General features: G+C 36.1%; 1 protein-coding gene across 1 annotated transcript; it reads left to right on the top strand.

Annotated features, from left to right (window-relative positions):
• Window positions 1-11,616: 11,616 nt before the first annotated feature.
• Window positions 11,617-12,997, top strand: LOC133831205 (thaumatin-like protein 1b). The gene is made up of 2 exons (XM_062261408.1): window positions 11,617-11,760; window positions 12,053-12,997. Exons 1-2 carry the CDS (start codon window positions 11,706-11,708, stop codon window positions 12,727-12,729), a joined length of 732 nt encoding a protein of 243 aa, XP_062117392.1. The 5' UTR covers window positions 11,617-11,705; the 3' UTR covers window positions 12,730-12,997.
• Window positions 12,998-22,366: the final 9,369 nt, after the last annotated feature.

Here is a 22,366-nt window from a genome sequence, read left to right as displayed (position 1 = left end):
TTCTTCCCACTCAAAACCACATCATACACAGTAAGAATGGCAGGTGTGTGATCGAAAAGTCCCTCATTTTGAAAAATTACTTTAGCATTAGGAAACGAATCTAACCATTTCTGATTTGCCAATACTCTATCTATCTTTGAGTATATCCTCTCTTCACCTTGTTGCTTATTGCTCCAAGTGAAAAAGTTTCCACTATACTTAACATCTTCAAGTTGACAAGTTCCAACACAATTGATAAAATCCAAAGAGGATTTGAATCTTACCCGATTGCCAATTCTCTCTTCTTTACTGAGAATGTCATTGAAATCGCCAAGGACAAGCCAAGAATCCGTGATAGAAAGCTCCTGAAGATCTCTCCAAAGGCCTCTCCTACCTTCCTCATCATTGAAACCATAGATAAAAGTAACAAAGAAACTTGCCTTGTTATCCACAGTTTCAACAAAGAAGTGAATCAACTGACTTGAGCATTTCAAAATATTCACAGTAAAGCTTAGAGGATTCCAGTTTACTATAATTCTTCCTCCATCATGCCACGCACTATTAGAGGTAAAACACCACCCACAAAACATTCGAACATATAAGGCCCCAAGATTCCGGGCCTTAACTCTCGTCTCGAGAAGACCAACTAGCCCAATTTTTTGATTAATAATCAATTGCTTGACTGTGCTTTGCTTTTGTTGGCTATTGATCCCTCGGACATTCCAACTCATTATTTTATCCATTGACAAGAGGGGGTTCTCCCCCCCCCCCCCTCCTGTTATTTCCCCATCTAAACTCTGTTGTTGGTGATTCTCAGCCTGCTCTCCTTCTTCATTTGTTGTGTTTGATATGTCTGTTAAGACCTGAAATGAGTTGTCCGTTGTTGCAGCCACTGCCAGGGCCTTTTCTTTTGGTTTCCAACCCTTAGCTACTGGTTGAAAGCCATCAGAATCACTACAACAAAAAAGGCCATTTGCGTCAGTTTAGCACTGCCACAGTTGAGTTTTTGCGTCAGTGTACTATGTGACGCAATTGCCCATGACACAAAACAGAGTGTCATTTGCGTCAGTGGGGCACTGCCACAAACTAGCATTTGTGGCAGTGCCCCACTGACGCAAATGACACTCTGGTTTGCGTCAGTGCCCCACTGCCACAAATGTTAAAAACGAGTATTTTTTGCGTCAGTTGGGCACTGTCACATAAAGTATTAACTAGGGAAGTTGCAAATGTTTATGCCAATTTCCCTGGCCTGTTTTGATAAAAATAATCAGCAGCAGAAACAGAAAAAACAGCAGCAGAAACAGAAAAACAGCAGTATGAACAGAAAAACAATAGTATAAGTTTTTATAAACATTTATCTAGAGTTAACATTTGTGATCAAAATTATAAAAGTAATTCAAATATCAAAGTTAATATATGTACTCTTGTGTTCTAAATTTCTAAGTGTCAAACCTACTTAAACTAAAATTTCCTCACCCACTTGCTCATTTGCTAATTGAGATACGCCATAATTGATTCAGTCCACTCATCCCGTATCTCGTTGATTTCGTCAACCGAATATGGACTCGTATTCGTAAACTAATTAGAAAATATTTAAAATAATAAGTTAGAAATAATCATCCAAATAAAATCATGAACGATAGTTTAAATGAAAATTAAAAAGCAAAAAAATACCTCATTTTTCAAGTAGGCCTTCGGTCTAGGCTGTGAAATCAAGTCTCTAGCAAATTTCATAATGTAAAAGCCACACTCGGTTGGTCCAGTCTGGTTTCGACACTATTACAATATAGTTATCCAAAGTTAAGTATTATATTTAGTAAGTTATTATAATAGAAATATGTCAAAAAGTTGGATACGATAAGTAATATAATTTACTTACCTTAGGAACACAAACTTTTAGATTGATTGACTCTTTTAGTCTTCGGTGTGTATCATATTGATCCAACGCCCTGCACACAATATTAATATTTACCCATATATGAGTTTGAAATAAAATCATAAATTAATTAAGTAAAATGAAAAACTTACATGATAATTATCTCCTTGATTTCCGGACGGAAATGCGAGTTTACAAGATCCAAAAAAGCTACCGAATGACTGTGGGGCTGAATTAATACTAACATCCAATGAAAGCTGCAATAAAAAAACTTGTGTAAGATATTTATCAATAAACAAAATATATGAATATAAAATTAAGTTGACTTACTTGTTGTTCCAAGGACAAATTAGAAACTGTGTCTCTAGCTCCATTTGTAGAAACCGATCAAAGAGATTTTTAGCACGTATTTCATTGGTTCCTGCATTAGTGGACACTAAAGCGGGATGCATGAAAGTGTACATGTGGTTCAATCCCTTCATTTGCACCAAATCATCGAGGAAGCTACATATAATTAAAAAAGTTAATAAACTATTAAATTTCAAGTTAAACTAAATAAACTAAGATTATAAACACCATTGTACCTCATATATAATGATAGCTCAGTCTGTCCAATCATCTCATAGTTGCACAAGTGGAGGATATCATCTTTCCCTAATAGAGAGATAGTTTCGAATCCAAATACCCTTTCAACAATTGGAATCTCTACCACGCGGTTAGCTTGCCATTTATCAATAAACTTTACCAAACACCTCAATATTTTTGTGATAGGCACTTCTGTAGGCTCCTGTGTCAATGCCTCTATTCTTTTCTTTGATTGTCTTGGTTGTTGAGTAGAGGGCGCAAGTGGCTCTTTCGTTTGTTGATTAGTAAGAACCCAATGTTGTGGCCATCCAACATCATACCCGACTGCTTGTCCAACCAATGTATAACCTTCCATTGTAAGCGGATATGGTAAACTACCTCAACTCTGACACAATAATTTCCAGGAGGAAGTTGAACGCTATGTATTTCTATGCAACAGGTACTTACAAGTTTTCCCTCTGCAACTATATTTTGTGTCGAACCAAGACACAACTTACAATTAATCTGTTACATTCCAATTAATCTGTTAGACTTTTCGATAAACTAGTTTATTTTTACTGTATCAAATATATGCAATAATGAATTAATAAGAAACTATTACCTCCTCAGGAAAATTTGACTGTGGTGGTGGGGGAGCACATGGTGCCTGCGTCGGTGGTGGAGGAGCAAGTGGTAGCTGTGAGGGTGGTCGGTGAGCATATGATGTCCATGTCGGTGGTGGCGGAGCATGTTGTGCCTGTCTCGGTGGTGGAGGGTCATATGGTGCGTGTGGTGTGTTTGAGGCTCCTCCTACACCCGAAACAGATGCATTTGATGATCCAAATGCACCGCTCTGTTGAGATGCAATATGCGCCATCAACTGGTTTAACTTTTCCTCCTGTTGACGTGCCCTTTCTTTAGATTGACGCCATTTCTCTTCAAGGTCTTTATAACGAGCATCTTCCACACCTTTTTGTTTGTGATTGAATATTTTTGGTGGTGGGACATGAAAAAATTGACGGGGAGCGACATGTGCACCGACCCCCCTAACACGTCCCCCATGCTCTGGAGTGCCTAATGCCATTGTTAGTATATCATTTGAACTTTCCTCCACCAACTCGCCTTCTGCTACTTTTTGCCTGTATTCCGCCTATATACATAGTAAATAAATCGATTAGAATTTAACACACAGATTAATCATTAAAATTATTTTAAAAAATCGAAGAACACTTACAATCTTATTGACCACATCTCGAGCTTCTACATCAATAACTTCTCGATTCTTGTTCATCCGTGCCCGTGTCCACATCTCAGTTCTGTCATATTCGGTCAACTCATGACCCAATTCCTTTTCCATTTTTTGCTCTACCAGTGCATAACCACCACGCCCTGAGTGATGTGGATACTTGTTCTGAGCCCGAGCATTTTGTTTTTGTTTTCTCATCTCTTCCCAGTCTGGGGTTAGTCTTTTTGCAACAAAATTCTTCCAATCTTCCGGTTTGTAATACTCGATGTACTCTGATGGCGGCTTGGCAAGAAGCTCAGGAGCTACATTCTTATATACATATATAAGATCTTTTGTTAGTCTTGTTTTCCAATTTCTCCATGTTTTTCCTGCTTCTTTGAGGACGTCTGTTTTAGAAGAATTTGGAAGTTTGAACGTTTCCTGCACAAACGAACCCAAAAATATTAAACTTTTTTCAATATATTAATTCGTAATGATAAATTTAATAGTCAATATTATAGGTTACCTGTATTTGACCCCATAAAGTCTCTTTTTTATCCTTTGGCATTTGTTTCCAATTGTCGATATCTAAAGGAACGGTTGTGCGTGATAGAAGACTGATGGTGTTGTTCATCTTGATCCCCCCTTTTCCCATCGCTCGGCCAAAACGATTGTACTCGACCTCATAATTGCAACCCTCACTTCTTGCTTTGAATACATCACTACAGTTTGATTTACCCCTATATTTCTTATCTTGTGTATTTGTTGGTGCGGTAGGATTAATCCCCTCTAGACCATTACCATGATCATCAACAAACGGATCGCCATCTTCATCATATGATGGATCCATAATCAATGTACCTGCAATTAAGTAAACACAAATATTATCTAGAATAAACTTCACAAAATACATAAAAACAAAATCATAAAATTAATATATATACCTTTAATTTTCTACCCACAACCCTTCACCATTCTCGCGTATATAGTCATCATCATTGTCAATGGTGACATCAATAGGTGGTGAATCAATGGTAAACGTTTCTTGTTCAAGTATAATGTCATCGCTCCCAGACTCTTTGATCAGATAATCTTTCGGTTGACTTGTTAGGACAACTGACCATCGAGCATCTACTAGATCACTCACATAAAATACTTGCTTGGCTTGTGATGCCATTATAAAGCGGTCATATTTATGTCCTATTCGATTTAAGTCCACCAGTGCTAATCCTAAGTCATCTGTTTTGACCCCATTATCACTTTTCACCCAATCACACAAGAAGACTGGAATTCAAATAGTCACATAATCTAGTTTCCAAATTTCTTTGATCACCCCATAAAATGTCATATCACAATTTATGGGATTTTTATCATTGGAACTAGATATTTGAAAAGTCTGGGCGATAATAGTAACACCACTATTTTGTGTCTTTCTAATGTTATCACGTTCTACGGTGTTGAATTGAATACCGTGAATATAATAGCATTGATACTTAATTACGCTCATTGAAGGACCTCGTGCTATCCATTTTAGTGTTTCAGACACTTTGTTTGTGGTGTTAATCAGAACCTAGAATACAATAAAATAAAACAAAGTATATTAAATTCTAACAAGCTAAAATACAATAACACTCAAACAAGAACAACACAAGTATTTTACCTCATTCTCGAACCAAGTGCTGAAATTTCGATAATGTTCATCTTGTACCCATTTTTTATTCCGAGACTTATTAGGATAAGTAGTCTTGATCCAATTGAAATGTCCTCTTCAAGAAATATCATTTATATCATTGTCAATATAATGAAAGAGAAAAATAAGATTGATCATGCATATGTATAAGAACTTACTCGATGTATGGTTGAACATCATCAATATTTTGTAAGACTAGGCGATGTGCTTCATCTCGATCAGATTTATTTACATTAGAAACAACACCACCTCTACCACCTTTACTTATTTCAAACTCAATTTTAGAAAAAAATAGTCTAAAGCTCGCAACACCTGATAAGTATTCGGAGCAGAACTCCATTGCTTCTTCAACGATGTAGGATTCAACTATGCAACCCTCAGGTCTATTTCTATTTCTAACATAACCTTTTAAAACCTTCATATAACGTTCAAATGGGTACATCCATCTCAAGTATACTGGTCCACACAATTTTACTTCTCTCACCAAATGAACTATTAAATGAACCATTATTTCAAAAAATGAAGGTGGGAAATACTGCTCCAACTCACACATAGTTATCACAATATTTGTTTGAAGATTATCCAACTTCGACACATCTACCACTTTACAACAAATAGATTTAAAGAAAAAGCATAGTTTGGTAATTGTATATCAAACTTTTTTGGGCAACACAGAGCGGATAGCTACCGGTAGAAGATGTCCAAGTAGTGTATGATGGTCATGAGACTTCATTCCAACTAAATTCAAATTTTTCATATCTACCAGAGAAGAAATATTTGAAGAATAACCTTCCGGTACTTTCACATTCGACAAAGAATGACATACACTTCGTTTTTCTTCTTTAGACAGGGTATAACATGCAGGTGGTAAATAGGTTCGTCTCTCACAAACCTCTGGTTGTAACTTACTGCGTATACCCATTACTTTTAAATCCAACCGAGCATTGATTCCATCCTTACTCCGACCAGGAATATTCAGCAATGTACTAATTAAGCTATCTGACACGTTTTTCTCAATCTGCATTACATCCAAGTTGTGCCGCAAAACCAAATGCTCCCAATACTCAAGCTAAAAAAAAAATAGATTTCTTCTTCCAACAACCTGTCGCACCATCTACAACCTCCTTCGTTTTTTCACGTCTAACATTTTTTCTCTTATTTGTAAAATTTCTAGGTTTTCCAAACTTGCATTGGACTTTGTTCAACTTTGTTAACAATTGTTCTCCAAGTAAAGGTGGTGGAGCCTTTCCAAATTCAGGTTTACCATTAAAGGCATCTGTCAAATTTCGAAATTTATGTTTTTCGGATAAGAACTTTCGGTGTCCCATATAAAAAATCTTTCTAGAATGTTTTAAATATTCAGAATGAGTCCCTTCTTCACAAATGGGACATGCCTTATACCCTTTCACACTAAATCCAAAAAGATTACCTAAGGCTGGAAAATCATTAATAGTCCACAACAACATTGCTTTAAGATTAAAATTTTCTTTCTTAAAAGCATCGTAAGCATTAACCCCCTCATACCACAATGTGCTCAAATCATCAATTAAAGGAGCTAGGTATACATCAATATCATTTCCAGGTCGTTTAGGACCAGATATCAACAAGGTCAACATGGTAAACTTCCTCTTCATACACAACCATGGTGGTAGATTATAGATGACTAGCATTACAGGCCAACAACTATATTTACTACTAAGGGAATTGTGTGGATTAATTCCGTCAGCAGAAAGACCCAAACGAATATTCCTCGGTTCATTCCCAAATTCCAGCCATTTAACATCTACTGTTTTCCAAGCTGGCAAGTCAGCTGGATGTCTTAGCTTGCCATCCTTTACTCTATCTTTAGCATGCCAAATTAAATTTTTAGCATGATCATCATTTCGGTACAACCTAACCAAACGAGGTATCGGTGGAAGATACCATAAAACCTTTGCAGGGACACCTGTTCTAACTGCATCTGAATTTTTTTTCTTTTGCCATCTAGACTCGCCACATGTCGGACATGCAATTGCATCAACAAATCTCTTTCGATATAAGATGCAATCGTTAGGACAAGCATGTATTTTTTCATATTGCATGCCTAACGAACGCAATGTCTTCTTTGCTTCATAAAATGAAGACGGCATTTCATTACCTTCGAGTAATAATTCTCCTAAAAATGTTAACAACTCTGTCATTCCCTTATCACTCCACCCATGTTTGGCTTTTAAGTTATACAACCTAAGTAGTGCTGATAATTTAGTGAACCTTATACAATTAGGGAAAATGGGTTTCTCAGCACCTTCTAAGATTGACTGAAATTTAATTGGATCCACATGTGATTCATATTGTGCATCATCAATCATCTCTGCAACATCATCAACTTCGTAATCAACATCAAAATACTTATTATTCTTAGATGGTCCCTCATCAACTCCTTTCATTCTTTCACCGTGCAAAAACCATACTTTATAACTTTTGTCTATTCCATTCCTAAATAAGTGGTCTTTTATTTTAAAAATTGGCATCCTCACAACGTTACCACACTTAACACATGGACAAGGAATACTATTAGGAGATTGAGTATTTCTTGCACAAAATTCCAAGAAAAACTCAACTCCATTCCTATATTTCATAGATAACCTATCCGCTGACATCCAATCTCTATCCATTGTCAAACTTCACACAACAAAAAAAAAAAAAAACAAACAAAGCAACAAACATTAACAATTAAGTTCGTTGATTACTTAATTGAAAAGTAAATAAATGAACCAATATGTCCAAAAAAAATTGGGCAGCATTTCCCATATTTCTATCACATTTCCCAAATTTAAAATGTGCATTTATATAGCACATGGTATACACAAAAATATTCAACTAATCAATCAAACATGCATAATTCTAAAATTACTAAATCCTAAAAATAATTGACCAACATTTCCCCTATTTCTATCATATTTCCCAAAATTTAAATAAACATATTTCATCACATAAACACAACAAACCAATTAATCAATCAAACATGCATAATTCCCAAATTACTAAATCTTAAAAAAAAATTGGACAGCATTTCCCCTATTTCTATCATATTTCCCAAAATTTAAACAAACATATATTCATCACATAAATACAACAAATCAAGTAATCAATCAAACATGCACAATTACAGCCTTATATCACCGCAGCACACAGTCCCAGATCCTATCTCCACTATTTTATAATCCGTACATGCTACTAAGTTCAGTATATTAATTATACATTAAGGTTTAAAATATTACCTCTAATATAAAATCCTCCAAAGCTTGATCTCACCAACAAAGTTGTCAACAAAATACCTACTCAAATATAACAATATACAAAAAAAATAATAAAAAAGTTAACAAAATATAAAGAAAAATACCATAAAGCTATATTGTAACTAAATAAACAATAAAATGCTTAAAGAAAACAAATAATTTGTTATATGTACACATTTGTTTACTTAAACCCGAAATAATTTATTTTTTTTAAAAGAAGTTAACAACTCACATAAATAAAAATCGACTATAAATATCCTAACTAAATCAATAATAAAATATAACTTAGAAAAACAAACAATTTTAATATATACCTATTTAACCAATTAAACCCAAAATTTAAAAATAATTTTAAAAAGTTAACAAAATATAAACAAAAATTTACTAATAATAATCAAACTAAACATTTAATAAAATGAAACTTATACAAAATATATACATTAATCCATATATATACTCATTTACATAGTAAATTCAAAATTTAATTAAATTTAAAAAAAAAAAAGTTAATAAATCTATCTAAAAATTAAAAATCCGAAATATAATCAATTTATAAAAAAAAAATTCACAAAAATTATATTTAAATCATAAAAATTAATAAAATTACACTTACTTGTGGTAATTGTGCAATGTGGGTTCTTGATGAAGAAAACCCCAAAAATCCAATAAAGATTATGGGTTATCAAATTATATCTTCAAAAAAACAAAATCTATACAAAAAAATCCAAAAAAAACTATATATAAGTTTCATAAACATATATAAATCATTATTGTAACATTAAAATTGAAAAAAAATGGCTGAAAACGTACCTAAATGGGGAGAACCTCGGTTGGGCGCCGCTGGTTTGGGAGGAAAACAGTCTAAAATTATGGTTTGAGTGAAATGGGGCTCGGCTGAGACAATGAGGGTTTTATTATAGGAGACCCAGTTGCGTCAGTGGCCCACTGACGGTAACGGCCGTTTGTGTCAGTGGGGCACTGACGCAAACGGCAAAGTAAAACGCGCGTTTTACTTTGCTGTTTGCGTCAGTGCCCCATTGACGCAAACGCTCCGTTACCGTCAGTGGGACACTAACGCCGTTAACGGCCCGTTTGCGTCAGTGCCCCACTGACACAAACAGTCCCATTAAACAGCGTCAGTGTACGTTATGACGCAATTGGGCCCTCATTTGTGGCAGTGTCCAACTGCCACAAATGCTAATTCTTGGTCAACAGCGTCAGTCGTTGACTGATGCGTTTGACTGACACAATTGCCCTTTTTGTAGTAGTGAATCGACATTAGTTTCTTTGTTAGACACAGCTACATCCTTCTTCTTCCCATCATATTTAATTACCCATTCTTGTTTCCTTCCACCTTTTTTCCTGCAATCAGCCGTAGAATGACCCCTTCCAAAGCAACGATCACACACAATGAGCTTCCATTCGTATGTGATCGAAACAGAGGTGTTAAAGCCATAATAATCTTCAAAGTATATAAGGTCCCGAAATTCTTGTTTCAAAGATACCTCAATTAAAACTCTAGGAAAACTGAGTTTATCCCTAAGCTTGGTCACAGCATCAACCATTATAGGATTCCCTACCTGTCCAATGATGTTGAACAAGGATTTCTTACCCCAATATTTCAAGTCGAGATCATCTAGATGAATCCAAATTGGAACCACCCTGATATCCTCCTTTTTAAAATTGATCGCAGGGTCTCACGCTTTCATAACAACCGGTCTTTTGTTAAAGAAAACATATGTACCTTTAAGCACCTCATCTCGATCTTCAATGGAGTCAAATTGGATCAAGAATACACCATAAGACAACATCCCTACCCTGTCAATCTTGTCTTTCCACAATCTTCGTGCAAATCCTTCCAGTATTGAGAGAGGAGGATTTGCCCCCAACACATAACACACAATAAAATACTTCCAAAAAACAACTTCATCTTGTATATCATCCATAGTGATCTTAACCTTGTTCTTTGAACCAGAGCTCGAAAACAATTTTTCAAGACTTCGCACCACATTTCCAGATCTTAAAATAGGGGGATTAGTGGAGTTACCTTGAGAAATATCTCTGGAGCAACGATTAGTAGCCTCCAGGAAGTTAGCAAAGTCCTCCCTTATTTCCTCCTGCTGTTTGATAGATCGAAGGGACGATCTGGGTGAAAGAGGTTTGGGAAACATGTCACGAAGTTCAGGAGGTTGTTTCACCATAGCAGAGTCTTCGCCAGGTTCCTCTTCAGCATCAGAAAAATCAATTGGATCTATTCCAAGGATATCATCCATGGATTTTGTTTTTTGAACATCAGAGATTGAATTAGGGCCTTTCTTCTTCTTTTTCTTGTTCGAATTCAGCTTCCCCTGCACTCTAGCTCTTGTTTTCGCCATGACTCCAGCTCGAGAGCTGCAAGAAACTCGAGAGAGATTTTACAACGAGATTGCTGGCTTTTGATACCATGTAAAGAATTGTATTTTTGTATTGCACTTTCTTGTATTGATATCTCATGGCTTTATACGTGTAAATGTGAATATCCTATAGTTATAGTTGACCATAAGATCATGGAGGAGATTTCTTAATATATATCCATACAAATTGCTACCCAAGTGAGGTAAAATTGGTTCACCATTGACCAAAATTAGAAAAAGTTGAATTAATACATAAAGATAACAAGATTAAAATTATAATTGATGCAGGAGTATCATAAGGCGTATGAACGTACGATTTTTATTGATCAGACTTTATATTTTAGAGAGTGAAGATATTATATGTATAAATATATATATTTTTTGACAAATAAGATTTTTTATATATTTATCTAAGTGGTTAGTCATTTATAATTAATTCATATATTTGACTAGATTGATCGATTGATGTCGGGCGGTCAATGAAGGCCACTTAGACCCGCAAATATTCAAGTATCATGCAAAATAACAAAACTAAAATACCTAACTTAATGCTTGTTAAGACTATAAATACCACCTTCGTGTACTTATCTCAATTCAAACAATTACAAATTGTAGTACGTGCGTAGTCGTTCTAGTTCTCAAGTCTCACACTCACTTATATCATCAAGTATAGAATTCGTCAAGAGTTCGGCCAAGCGCCATGAACTCCCAAATACTCTTCGTTAGTCTCGCCTTAGTTTTCATCTTTGTTGCAGGTAGTAATATTTATATTTATATATATATATATATTTAATATATACTTGTTCTTCTTAACTTGAACACTTCTTTCATTTTACCAGAATATAAATGCACGAGTACTATTCGTAGTAATGATGATTATGTTATATAATCCCTACAAGTACATATTGTTAGTATCGTCGGGAAATTTTAAACCTTATATTAATGGAAGTTATGTTATACTATATCTTAAGGCTCAACTATCCGTTATCGAAATGATCTATCTAAGATTATTATATATACATTCAATAAATTAATGCGTACGTACAGGAGCAAATGCGACTACCATCACCATTAAAAACAACTGTCAAAGAACCATCTGGCCGGCAACCCTAACCGGCGACCAGAAACCTCAACTCTCAACCACCGGTTTCGAGTTAGCACCTGGAGCTACCCAGTCCGTGGACATCCCAGCGGGCACTTGGACCGGCCGCTTCTGGGGCCGAGATCGATGCTCTACCGATGCATCCGGCAGGTTCATGTGCGCCACCGGCAACTGTGGCTCCGGTAGGGTGGAGTGCAACGGTTTAAGCGGAGCCCTTCCGGCCACTCTGATCGAACTGACCATCAGAGGAGACGGGGGAAAAGATTTCTACGACGTGAGCAACGTGGACGGGTTCAACGTGCCCGCTTCTGTTGCGCCACAAGGCGGTAGCGGCGAGTGCCAGCAGTCAAGCTGCCCAGTCAACATCAACGACGCATGCCTAGCTGAGCTCCAGTATAAATCTGGAAACGATGTCGTTGGGTGCCTGAGCGCTTGCACCAAGTTTAATGAGGACAGGTACTGCTGTAGAGGAGCCTTTGATAAACCAGAGACATGTCCTTCAACTGACTACTCTAACTTCTTCGAGCAGAAATGCCCTCAGGCTTACAGCTACGCTTACGATGATAAGACCAGTACTTTTACCTGCACCGGTTCTAACTATCTCATCACTTTCTGCCCATGATCACCATCCATCACCATCAAATATTATACATACATAAAATAAAGAAACAGAAGCCATATGTATTAATCTTATATACATACTTCAGTATTAATTTATATGCTGGTACATCTTACAGAAATATTACAGAGAAGAGAAGAATAAATTAATAATGGTGTTGTTTATGCTAGCTTGGCATGCAATATCGATCGACATGTATATGTACTTGTTTGTCATCAAGCCATATATAATATATAGTATGGATTATCAATAAAATTTCTCTTTCCTTGTCGATTATTTTTTAGACATGAGATAATTTTGGAAAAATTCTATGAAAAAGACCATAGGGTTGAAACATCTTATAGCAAGCGCTTAAAAAAAAAACTATGTATATATTTTTCATTTAAAGAAAATCCATTATAACACAAAAACTGTTGGAAAAATTATATTTTATATATAATAAATAGCCAATTTAGGCGAATGTGTGAATGGAAAATTGATGCCTTAAATGTGGTCCATTGATAGCTGCTAATAAATGCAGATTTGGTCAAGGATGTAATCACCGTAAAAATGGTGAATATTCTGATCGATATCAGAAATTATGGTAAAGATTGTGATTGATCAATATCACTAATTTTGTGGGATTTTTGGCATTAATTCCCTTGTGTTCACACTTGGTATTCCACCCCATATGAAGCCTATAAAAGGAGGCTTCACCTTTCATTCTAGACACACCAACAAAATAGAGTCACTCATTAAAAAGCTCTCTTGTCTTCTTCTTCTTGTTTTTTCGTAAGTCTTAAGGTGATAGAGTGAAGGTATTAATCCGAGTTCGCTGGAGTAGTGAAAGTGGTGTATTCCTCTACTCGTTAGTCGTTGTATCCTGGGAAGTGGTTGTTCACGTATCCTCTAACACCAATCAGGTAGAGGGGGCAAATCTGCTTTAAGGAAAGCGTGTTTTACGTGCTTCGGCTTTCTTTTCACTTATCAGTTTTATAATTTATTATTTTGTATTTATTTTTTCTGTTCTTCAATTAAAAATATTACTATATATTTTGTTCTTCTCCACTATATGATTTCTAACAATCTTAAAGCAAAATTTGGACTCCTTCGGAGAAGACGAAAATATTGAAGGGTGGAAATCATTTCTGAATTTTTTGTGTTTGATTGCTGCTGATAATAATTTTATTATCTTTCTATGCTCTCAATTTTCTTTAAGATATATATATATTTATGTATTAATATGAAATTTTTACATATATTTTATATGCTTAATTTTCTTGTCTCAATTATTAACATATATGTGTTAGTCATATTTTACATATACACGTGATTCCTTTTAATGCATGTTTTATCAAGTTATCACATAAAATAGTCTACATGTGACTAGTTGGATTATTTCCAGGGAAAATCACGTGTTGCTATTCCAATTTTTTTATTGAGCTATTCTATTCAAGCACATATGGGCATATATCTATTTTCTTCGTGTATCATTTCGGTGGTAGCAATATATATATGCATAGTTATATGCACTGATTTTTTTTTCCCAGTACTTTCATATTCTGGTATGTTTCCATATGAAATATATTCTTTGTATTTATATGCATGAAACACACATATATAATGTCATATATGTTTAATGTATATTCTAGAATTTTAAATATATCATATATTTATAGTTTGAGCATATTGTCTAATTTAACTATGTATATGCATATTGATGAAATGTTCCACACATTCTTATAATAAATAGGGAAATGTATATGCATATTCACTTACCTTAATTGGTATTGTCATTACAACTATTTATTTATTTATATATATAATTTACTGCCACATATCAGTAGGTAATTATATAATTTTTTGGTTCACATATATTATCTTTCTAATGTTGTATTATTGCCTAATTATTTACGAATTATGTAACCAATCAGATATGGCTGAAAATATGGATGTCATTGCTACTGGAAGCATTGAAGGATCTCCCCGAACTCCAGCTTCAACCACCAAGGACCAATCTAAGGGTCAGGCTGTGCAAGTTTCGGTACCATTGGTACCAACGGTCTCAACGGTTCCTGTGAACCATAATGAGAAACCGGATAAGTTCACTGGGGTGAACTTCAAAACGTGGCAGCAGAAAATGCTTTTCTATCTGACAACATTGAATCTTGTGAGATTCCTAAAAGAGGATCCTCCCTTTATTGGAGAGGATGAGATAGATGTGCAAACTCAGCAAGCAATTGACGCTTGGAAGCACGCTGAATTCCTGTGTAGGAATTATCTTCTGAATGGCTTATCTGACACTCTGTATGGTGTGTACAGTGTGAAGAAAACAGCCAAGGAATTGTGGAACTCTTTGGACCGCAAATATAAGGCTGAAGATGCTGGCGCCAAGAAATTCTTGGTTGGTCAATTCTTGAACTTCAAGATGGTAGACTCCAAGAATGTGATAAGCCAAGTGCAAGAGTTTCAATTGATCATCCACGGGATCCATGCTGAAGGAATGGTTTTGAGTGAATCATTCCAAGTAGCTGCAATTATTGAGAAGCTACCCCCTGCATGGAAAGACTTCAAGAACTATTTGAAGCACAAGCGAAAGGAAATGAGTGTTGAAGATCTCATTCTTAGACTTCACGTTGAAGAGGATAACCAAGGTAATGAGAAGCGAACCTTGAATCCTAATGCTGCCAAGGCAAACTTGATGGAGCATGATAGAGGCTCAAAGGGGAAGAATCCTAAGCATAAGCAAGGGCCCAAGTTGGGACCAAAAGGTGGAATTGCAAAGAAGCCAAAGTTCCAAGGGAAGTGCTTTAACTGTGGCAAGATGGGACATAAATCATCTGAGTGCAAATTGCGCAAGAAGAAAGGCAATGAGACCTATATGGTGGACGCGATATCCCAAGAGGTCGCTGAATTAGACTTATGTGTCGTGGTCTCTGAAGTCAACCTGGTGGATGTGAATCCAAAGGAATGGTGGCTCGACACTGGAGCTGCTCGTCATATATGTGCAAACAAGTCAGCATTCTCTGATCTGACTACACTGGAAAATGGAGAGAAGCTCTACATGGGCAACTCAGCAACCTCTGAGATAAAAGGGGAAGGAACTGTGTTCTTGAAGATGACGTCTGGAAAGAATGTCAAGCTGCAAAATGTACTGTATGTGCCTGATATTCGTAGGAATCTGATATCTGGAACTCTGCTGAGTGTACATGGGTTCAAGATGGTGTTTGAATCTCAGAAAATTGTACTCACTAAAGCGGGTGTTCCTATTGGGAAGGGTTATGTAAAAGAGGGCATGTGGAAGATGAATGTAATGGCTGTTAAGCCAAATGCTGTTATTGATAATAATAAAGCTAGTACTTCTTCTGTTTACCTTCTTGAGTCTTCAAATTTATGGCATGGTAGACTAGGTCATGTTAATTATAATTCTCTGCGTAGATTAATTAACTTGAATCACATACCCACGTTCAATATTGATTCAAAACATAAGTGCGAAACTTGTGTAGAAGCGAAATTAACCAGGTCATCGTTCAAAACAGTTGAAAGAGACACTGAACCCCTTGATTTAATTCACAGTGATATTTGTGATTTAAAATTTGTTCAAACAAGAGGTGGTAACAAATACTTTATTACTTTTATTGATGATAGTACAAAGTATTGTTATGTGTACTTACTAAAAAGCAAAGATGAGGCTATAGAGAAATTTACTCTCTATAAACAAGAGGTTGAAAATCAACTTAATAAGAAAATTAAGATGATAAGAAGTGATCGTGGTGGTGAGTATGTAGAACCATTTAGTGAACTTTGTGCACAAAATGGAATCATTCACGAGGTAACACCACCTTATTCTCCTGAATCCAATGGAGTGGCAGAACGGAAAAATCGCACTTTAAAAGAGATGATGAATGCCATGTTATTAAGTTCTGGATTACCGCAGAACATGTGGGGTGAAGCTATTTTGTCAGCTAATTATCTTTTAAATAAGATTCCCCGAAAGAAAGATCAAAAGACACCATATGAATTATGGAAAGGTAGACAACCTTCATACAAATACTTAAAAGTGTGGGGGTGTCTGGCTAAGGTGATTGCACCATTGCCAAAAAGAATGAAAATAGGTCCAAAAACAGTAGATTGTATTTTCATTGGTTATGCACAAAATAGCAATGCATATCGATTTCTTGTACATGAGTCTAAAAACCCGGACATTCACAAGAATACGATAATGGAATCAAAGAATGCATCATTCTTTGAACATGTATTTCCTTGCAAAGATAATGGGGTTGGACCAAGCTCTTCTAAGCGAACATCTGAAACGATGGATGATCGAGAACAAGAAGAGGAAACTGATGAAGTCCAAGTAGAGCCAAGGCGAAGCAAAAGGGCAAGGATAGAAAATTCTTTTGGACCAGATTTTCTAATTTATATGATAGAGGCAGAACCTCAAACATATAAAGAAGTTGTGAGCTCTATTGAAGGTCCTTTTTGGAAGGAAGCCATAAGGAGTGAAATTGATTCCATCCTGCAAAATCATACTTGGGAACTAGTTGACCTTCCTCCTGGATGTAAACCTTTAGGTTCCAAGTGGATTTTCAAAAGGAAAATGAAAACAGATGGAACAATTGATAAGTACAAGGCCCGATTAGTAATAAAAGGTTACAAACAACAAGAAGGCTATGACTACTTTGATACTTATTCTCCGGTGACGAGAATAAATTCTATCAGGATGATTTTGGCAATTGCTGCATTGCGAAATCTAGAAGTCCATCAAATGGATGTAAAAACTGCATTTCTAAATGGAGATCTTGATGAAGAAATATACATGGAACAACCCGAGGGTTTTGTAGTTCCAGGGAAAGAAAGGAAAGTTTGCAAACTTGTTAAGTCACTGTATGGACTTAAGTAAGCACCAAAGCAATGGCACGAAAAATTTGATAGTGTCATGATGACAAATGGATTTAAAATCAATGAGTGTGACAAATGTGTGTATATCAAAACCACAAACGAGGGATACATCATTCTATGTTTGTATGTAGATGACATACTCATTGTTGGAAGCAACCAACGAATGGTTAAATCCACCAAAACAATGTTAAACTCAAGGTTTGACATGAAGGATATGGGACTGGCTGATGTAATTTTAGGGATAAAAATTATAAGGACGCCAGATGGACTCAGTTGGAGTCAGTCACACTATGTGGACAAGATACTTGACAAATTCGGTAAAAATGATTCTGGAATTTCCAGAACACCAATTGATACAAGTCAGCATCTATCCAAGAATAATGGTGAAAGTTTGTCCCAAGTAGAATATGCTAGAGTAATAGGAAGTCTAATGTACTTGATGAGTTGTACTAGACCATACATTGCCTATACTATAAGTACTTTGAGTCAATTCACGAGTAATCCAGGTGTTGAACACTGGAAAGCAATTGCAAGGGTGCTTAGGTACTTAAGGTATACTCGTGACTATGGGCTAAACTACACCAGAGATCCAGCTGTGCTTGAAGGATACACTGATGCAAGTTGGATATCTGATATTCATAACTCAAAAGGTACTAGTGGATATGTCTTCACTCTAGGTGGTGCAGCGGTTTCATGGAAATCTTCGAAACAAACTGTAATCACTAGATCTACAATGGAATCTGAGTTTGTTGCTCTGGATAAATGTAGTGAAGAGGCAGAATGGCTACGTAATTTCCTAAAGGATATTCCAGACTGGCCTAAACCTGTGCCTGCAATATGTATATATTGTGATAATCAAGCAACAATTGGCAGAGCAAAGAATGTTCTATATAACGGTAAGTCAAGACATATAAGTCGACGACATAATACCATTAGACAATTGATCTCAACTGGAGTTATCTCAATTGACTATGTGAAGTCAAAAGATAATATTGCGGATCCGCTAACCAAAGGGTTAAATAGAGATCAAGTTGAAAAGACATCAGAAGGAATGGGACTTAAGCCCAGAAGAAATAAGGTAGATATAAAGGAAAACCCAACCTAGTTGACTGGAGATCCCAAGATCTAGGTTCAATGGGACAACCTAATTATATAAACCTTGTAAGATCACTGTGGGGACTAACCCTACCCATTCTGTTGATGAAACAGTGATTCTCGTTGGAAAAAGGATAAGCATTAAGCTTTTAATGACCCTTATGCGTCGGAAGTTCGAACGGGGCAATGCGAGATTGTTCTTAATTAAGAGGTCACCTATGTGAGAGAGAAGTGGGGCCGCTTCAAAGGAGAATTGTGGGGGCTAAATTCTCTAAAACCTCTCGCAGAACCAGGCGGATGTTCATGGCCAAAATGAACATAATCATGAGAACCGATATGATGCCAGGAAGATATCTGTGTGAGATATATCGTCATTTACATCAATAGCAGACAGTTCAAAGACATCGCGTCCACTGATCAGCTAGTAAGGTAAATATATTTTCACAAGGGAAGGTTCAAAGGTTAACACCCACATATCCTATACAGGTATCTACCGTAGAATTCTATCACCGTGTTGAGTCGAGTCGAGTCTTGTCAATTCATTGTGAGTCTTTTCTCTGTGTATTCCTTATCGTTGATCAATTTCATTCATGTGGGGGATTGTTGGAAAAATTATATTTTATATATAATAAATAGCCAATTTAGGCTAATGTGTGAATGGAAAATTGATGCCTTAAATGTGGTCCATTGATAGCTGCTAATAAATGCAGATTTGGTCAAGGATGTAATCACCGTAAAAATGGTGAATATTCTGATCGATATCAGAAATTATGGTAAAGATTGTGATTGATCAATATCACTAATTTTGTGGGATTTTTGGCATTAATTCCCTTGTGTTCACACTTGGTATTCCACCCCATATGAAGCCTATAAAAGGAGGCTTCACCTTTCATTCTAGACACACCAACAAAATAGAGTCACTCATTAAAAAGCTCTCTTGTCTTCTTCTTCTTGTTTTTTCGTAAGTCTTAAGGTGATAGAGTGAAGGTATTAATCCGAGTTCGCTGGAGTAGTGAAAGTGGTGTATTCCTCTACTCGTTAGTCGTTGTATCCTGGGAAGTGGTTGCTCACGTATCCTCTAACACCAATCAGGTAGAGGGGGCAAATCTGCTTTAAGGAAAGCGTGTTTTACGTGCCTCGGCTTTCTTTTCACTTATCAGTTTTATAATTATTTTGTATTTATTTTTTCTGTTCTTCAATTAAAAATATTACTATATATTTTGTTCTTCTCCACTATATGATTTCTAACAAAAACAAGCTACAGCACTGTCACCTCTGCACTAATAAAACCAATCTCCAACCCTTTTTTAGCAATTAATTATTTCTCAACATTTACCTTTTGTCTCATATAGATCCCTCATTATTATATTTTATAAAATAAACCTAAATTAATAAGGATAAAATGGAATTTTAACAAAAATAAATAACATAGCACTTTTTTTTTCCTTCAAACCCTTTTTAATTAATTCATTATTGCCAAATATTTTACTTCAGTAAAATGACCTAAATATACTCACCAAATATTAAGAAATAATAATAAAAAATATTTTTAATTATACCTCTAAATATTTAATTTATCACTTATTTATTAATCAGTTTATTTTTTTAATAAAATCATTTATATATTTAAATTTTAAAACTATGAAATTCATTAAGAATGATTCTATCTATATCCTAATTATTCTATTTAAACAGCCCATAAATTGTTAAAAATTCTTTCCGCACATATAAATAAAATTAAAACATTAAATTATAAATGGTGGGCCCATGAGGATTCTTAATCCTTCCACCTCTCCCTTCATCTCTCTCCCTCCACACCTCTCCATCCACCCTTCTCACATTCTCTAAAATCATTACAACAAATTCTACTTTCAATGACTCCCTACAATAGCTTACCCTATTGGTGTAAGACACTAAAAATTAGGAGTTTTTAATGTCTTATGTTGGGAGACTTTGATTTTTTTTATTAATGAGTAAAATTGTAAGACATTAAAAGGGTAGGAAGATGTTGAAAAACCCTTGCCTAATACGTGTCCAGGGAGAACATCCAACGTCTCCCACTGGGAGACGTGCCACGTGTCCCACGTCTCCCAATGGAAGATGTTGGAAGTCCTCACTGCATATACGTATCGCACGACTTGGCTTCTTTCTTTCTCCTTCTTCGTGCGTGATTACACAGCGAAATTTCGGCCAAATTTCGGTGATATTAGGATTTGAAAGTTACGAAATTATCTCCATTTTCAAGCTTTTGAGGTAAATTTTCTTATGGGTTTGGTATTAAAATGATATATATATATATGCGATTTTTTGCTAGTTCTTTATGATTATGAGTTTTTCAATGGAATTGTAGGATTTTCTTGGAGAATATAAAAGGTGTGGAAACTTGAGATTTTGACACAAAATTTCTATTCCAAGCACACATTTGAGGTAAGTTTTCAAAATTATAACTATAAATCATTGTTAAAATGATATTTAATAAGATTTTTCTTTATTAGTTTTGATTGTTAGTAGATTTGAGTGGGTTTCTAAGAAGATAACTTTATCGACAATGTAGAAATAATTTTAATTTGAATTTAACATATCACATTGTATAGATTTGATTCAAGTGTAGATGTTTATGATTTTTTTTAATTTTTATTATTATTTGATTCGATAATTATGTATATAGTTATGTTAAAATATATATTTTTTAATAATTTTAAAAATTAGAGATATATGAAAAGTGTTGACGGCAGAAACTTGTCAACAAAATATGGATGGAAAACTCAAAGAATTAATCAAAACTTAATGAACACAAAAGAACTTGTAGAAATATGGAGGAAAATTTCAATTGAACAATAGAAGAAAAACAAGTATATGGCTCTTAGAATAGTCTGATATTACAAGAATTTTCCAACCCCTTAGATGGAGAGGTGAAGATCCATTTATAGCTTGGCTCTAATGGCCTTGAATACAAGGTGGTCCCAAGGGACAAGAAGGAACTTGGGAACGTTGTCATGGTAGTGGCACAGGTCGTGGTGGAGCAGAGGGTTGTGGTGTCGATGCTCATAAATGGTCAGAAGCATGCAAGTCATGCCACCACTCCTCGTACCACCACTACTTGTCGGGGACAGATGTCAGAGGTTGGCTGAGAAGGACCACGTCAGGTACCTTGCGCGTATGACCACTACTTGACTGGCGTGGGGACAGGGTCTACCATATGTAGTTTTCAGGGTTGTACCTCCAAGAGAATGGAAGGCAAGATCCTCCCAAGGCCCGTGGCGCGAGGCCCCTACTAGCGAGGACGAGTCGTGGTTCGAGGGGCTGCTACGAGCGAGACACTATGGTGTGAGACCCTTGCGCGCGAGGCAGATTTGTGGTGTGCGAGGATGGTGCGTGCGAGACGATGTGGTGCACGGGGCTAGTTCACGCGAGACGATGTGGCGTGAGGCCCCTGCACGTGAGACGGAGTTGTGGTCTGCGGGGCTAGTGTACGCGAGACGATGTGGTGTATGGGGCTGCTGTGTGCGAGACCTTCTGGTGTAAGGCTCCTGCGCGCGAGACGATGTGGTGCACGGGGCTGCAACATGCGAGATGTTGTGGCGCGAGGCCCCTGCGTGCGAGGCAGAGCCGTGGTGCGCAGGGCTGGTGCGCGCAAGACGATGTGGTGCACGGGGCTGCTACA

The sequence above is a fragment of the Humulus lupulus genome, chromosome 4, assembly GCF_963169125.1.
Source record: "Humulus lupulus chromosome 4, drHumLupu1.1, whole genome shotgun sequence".
Taxonomy (NCBI): domain Eukaryota; kingdom Viridiplantae; phylum Streptophyta; class Magnoliopsida; order Rosales; family Cannabaceae; genus Humulus; species Humulus lupulus.
The sequence above is the reverse complement of the archived record's forward strand: the minus strand, read 5'-3'. Positions and strand labels throughout refer to the sequence as shown.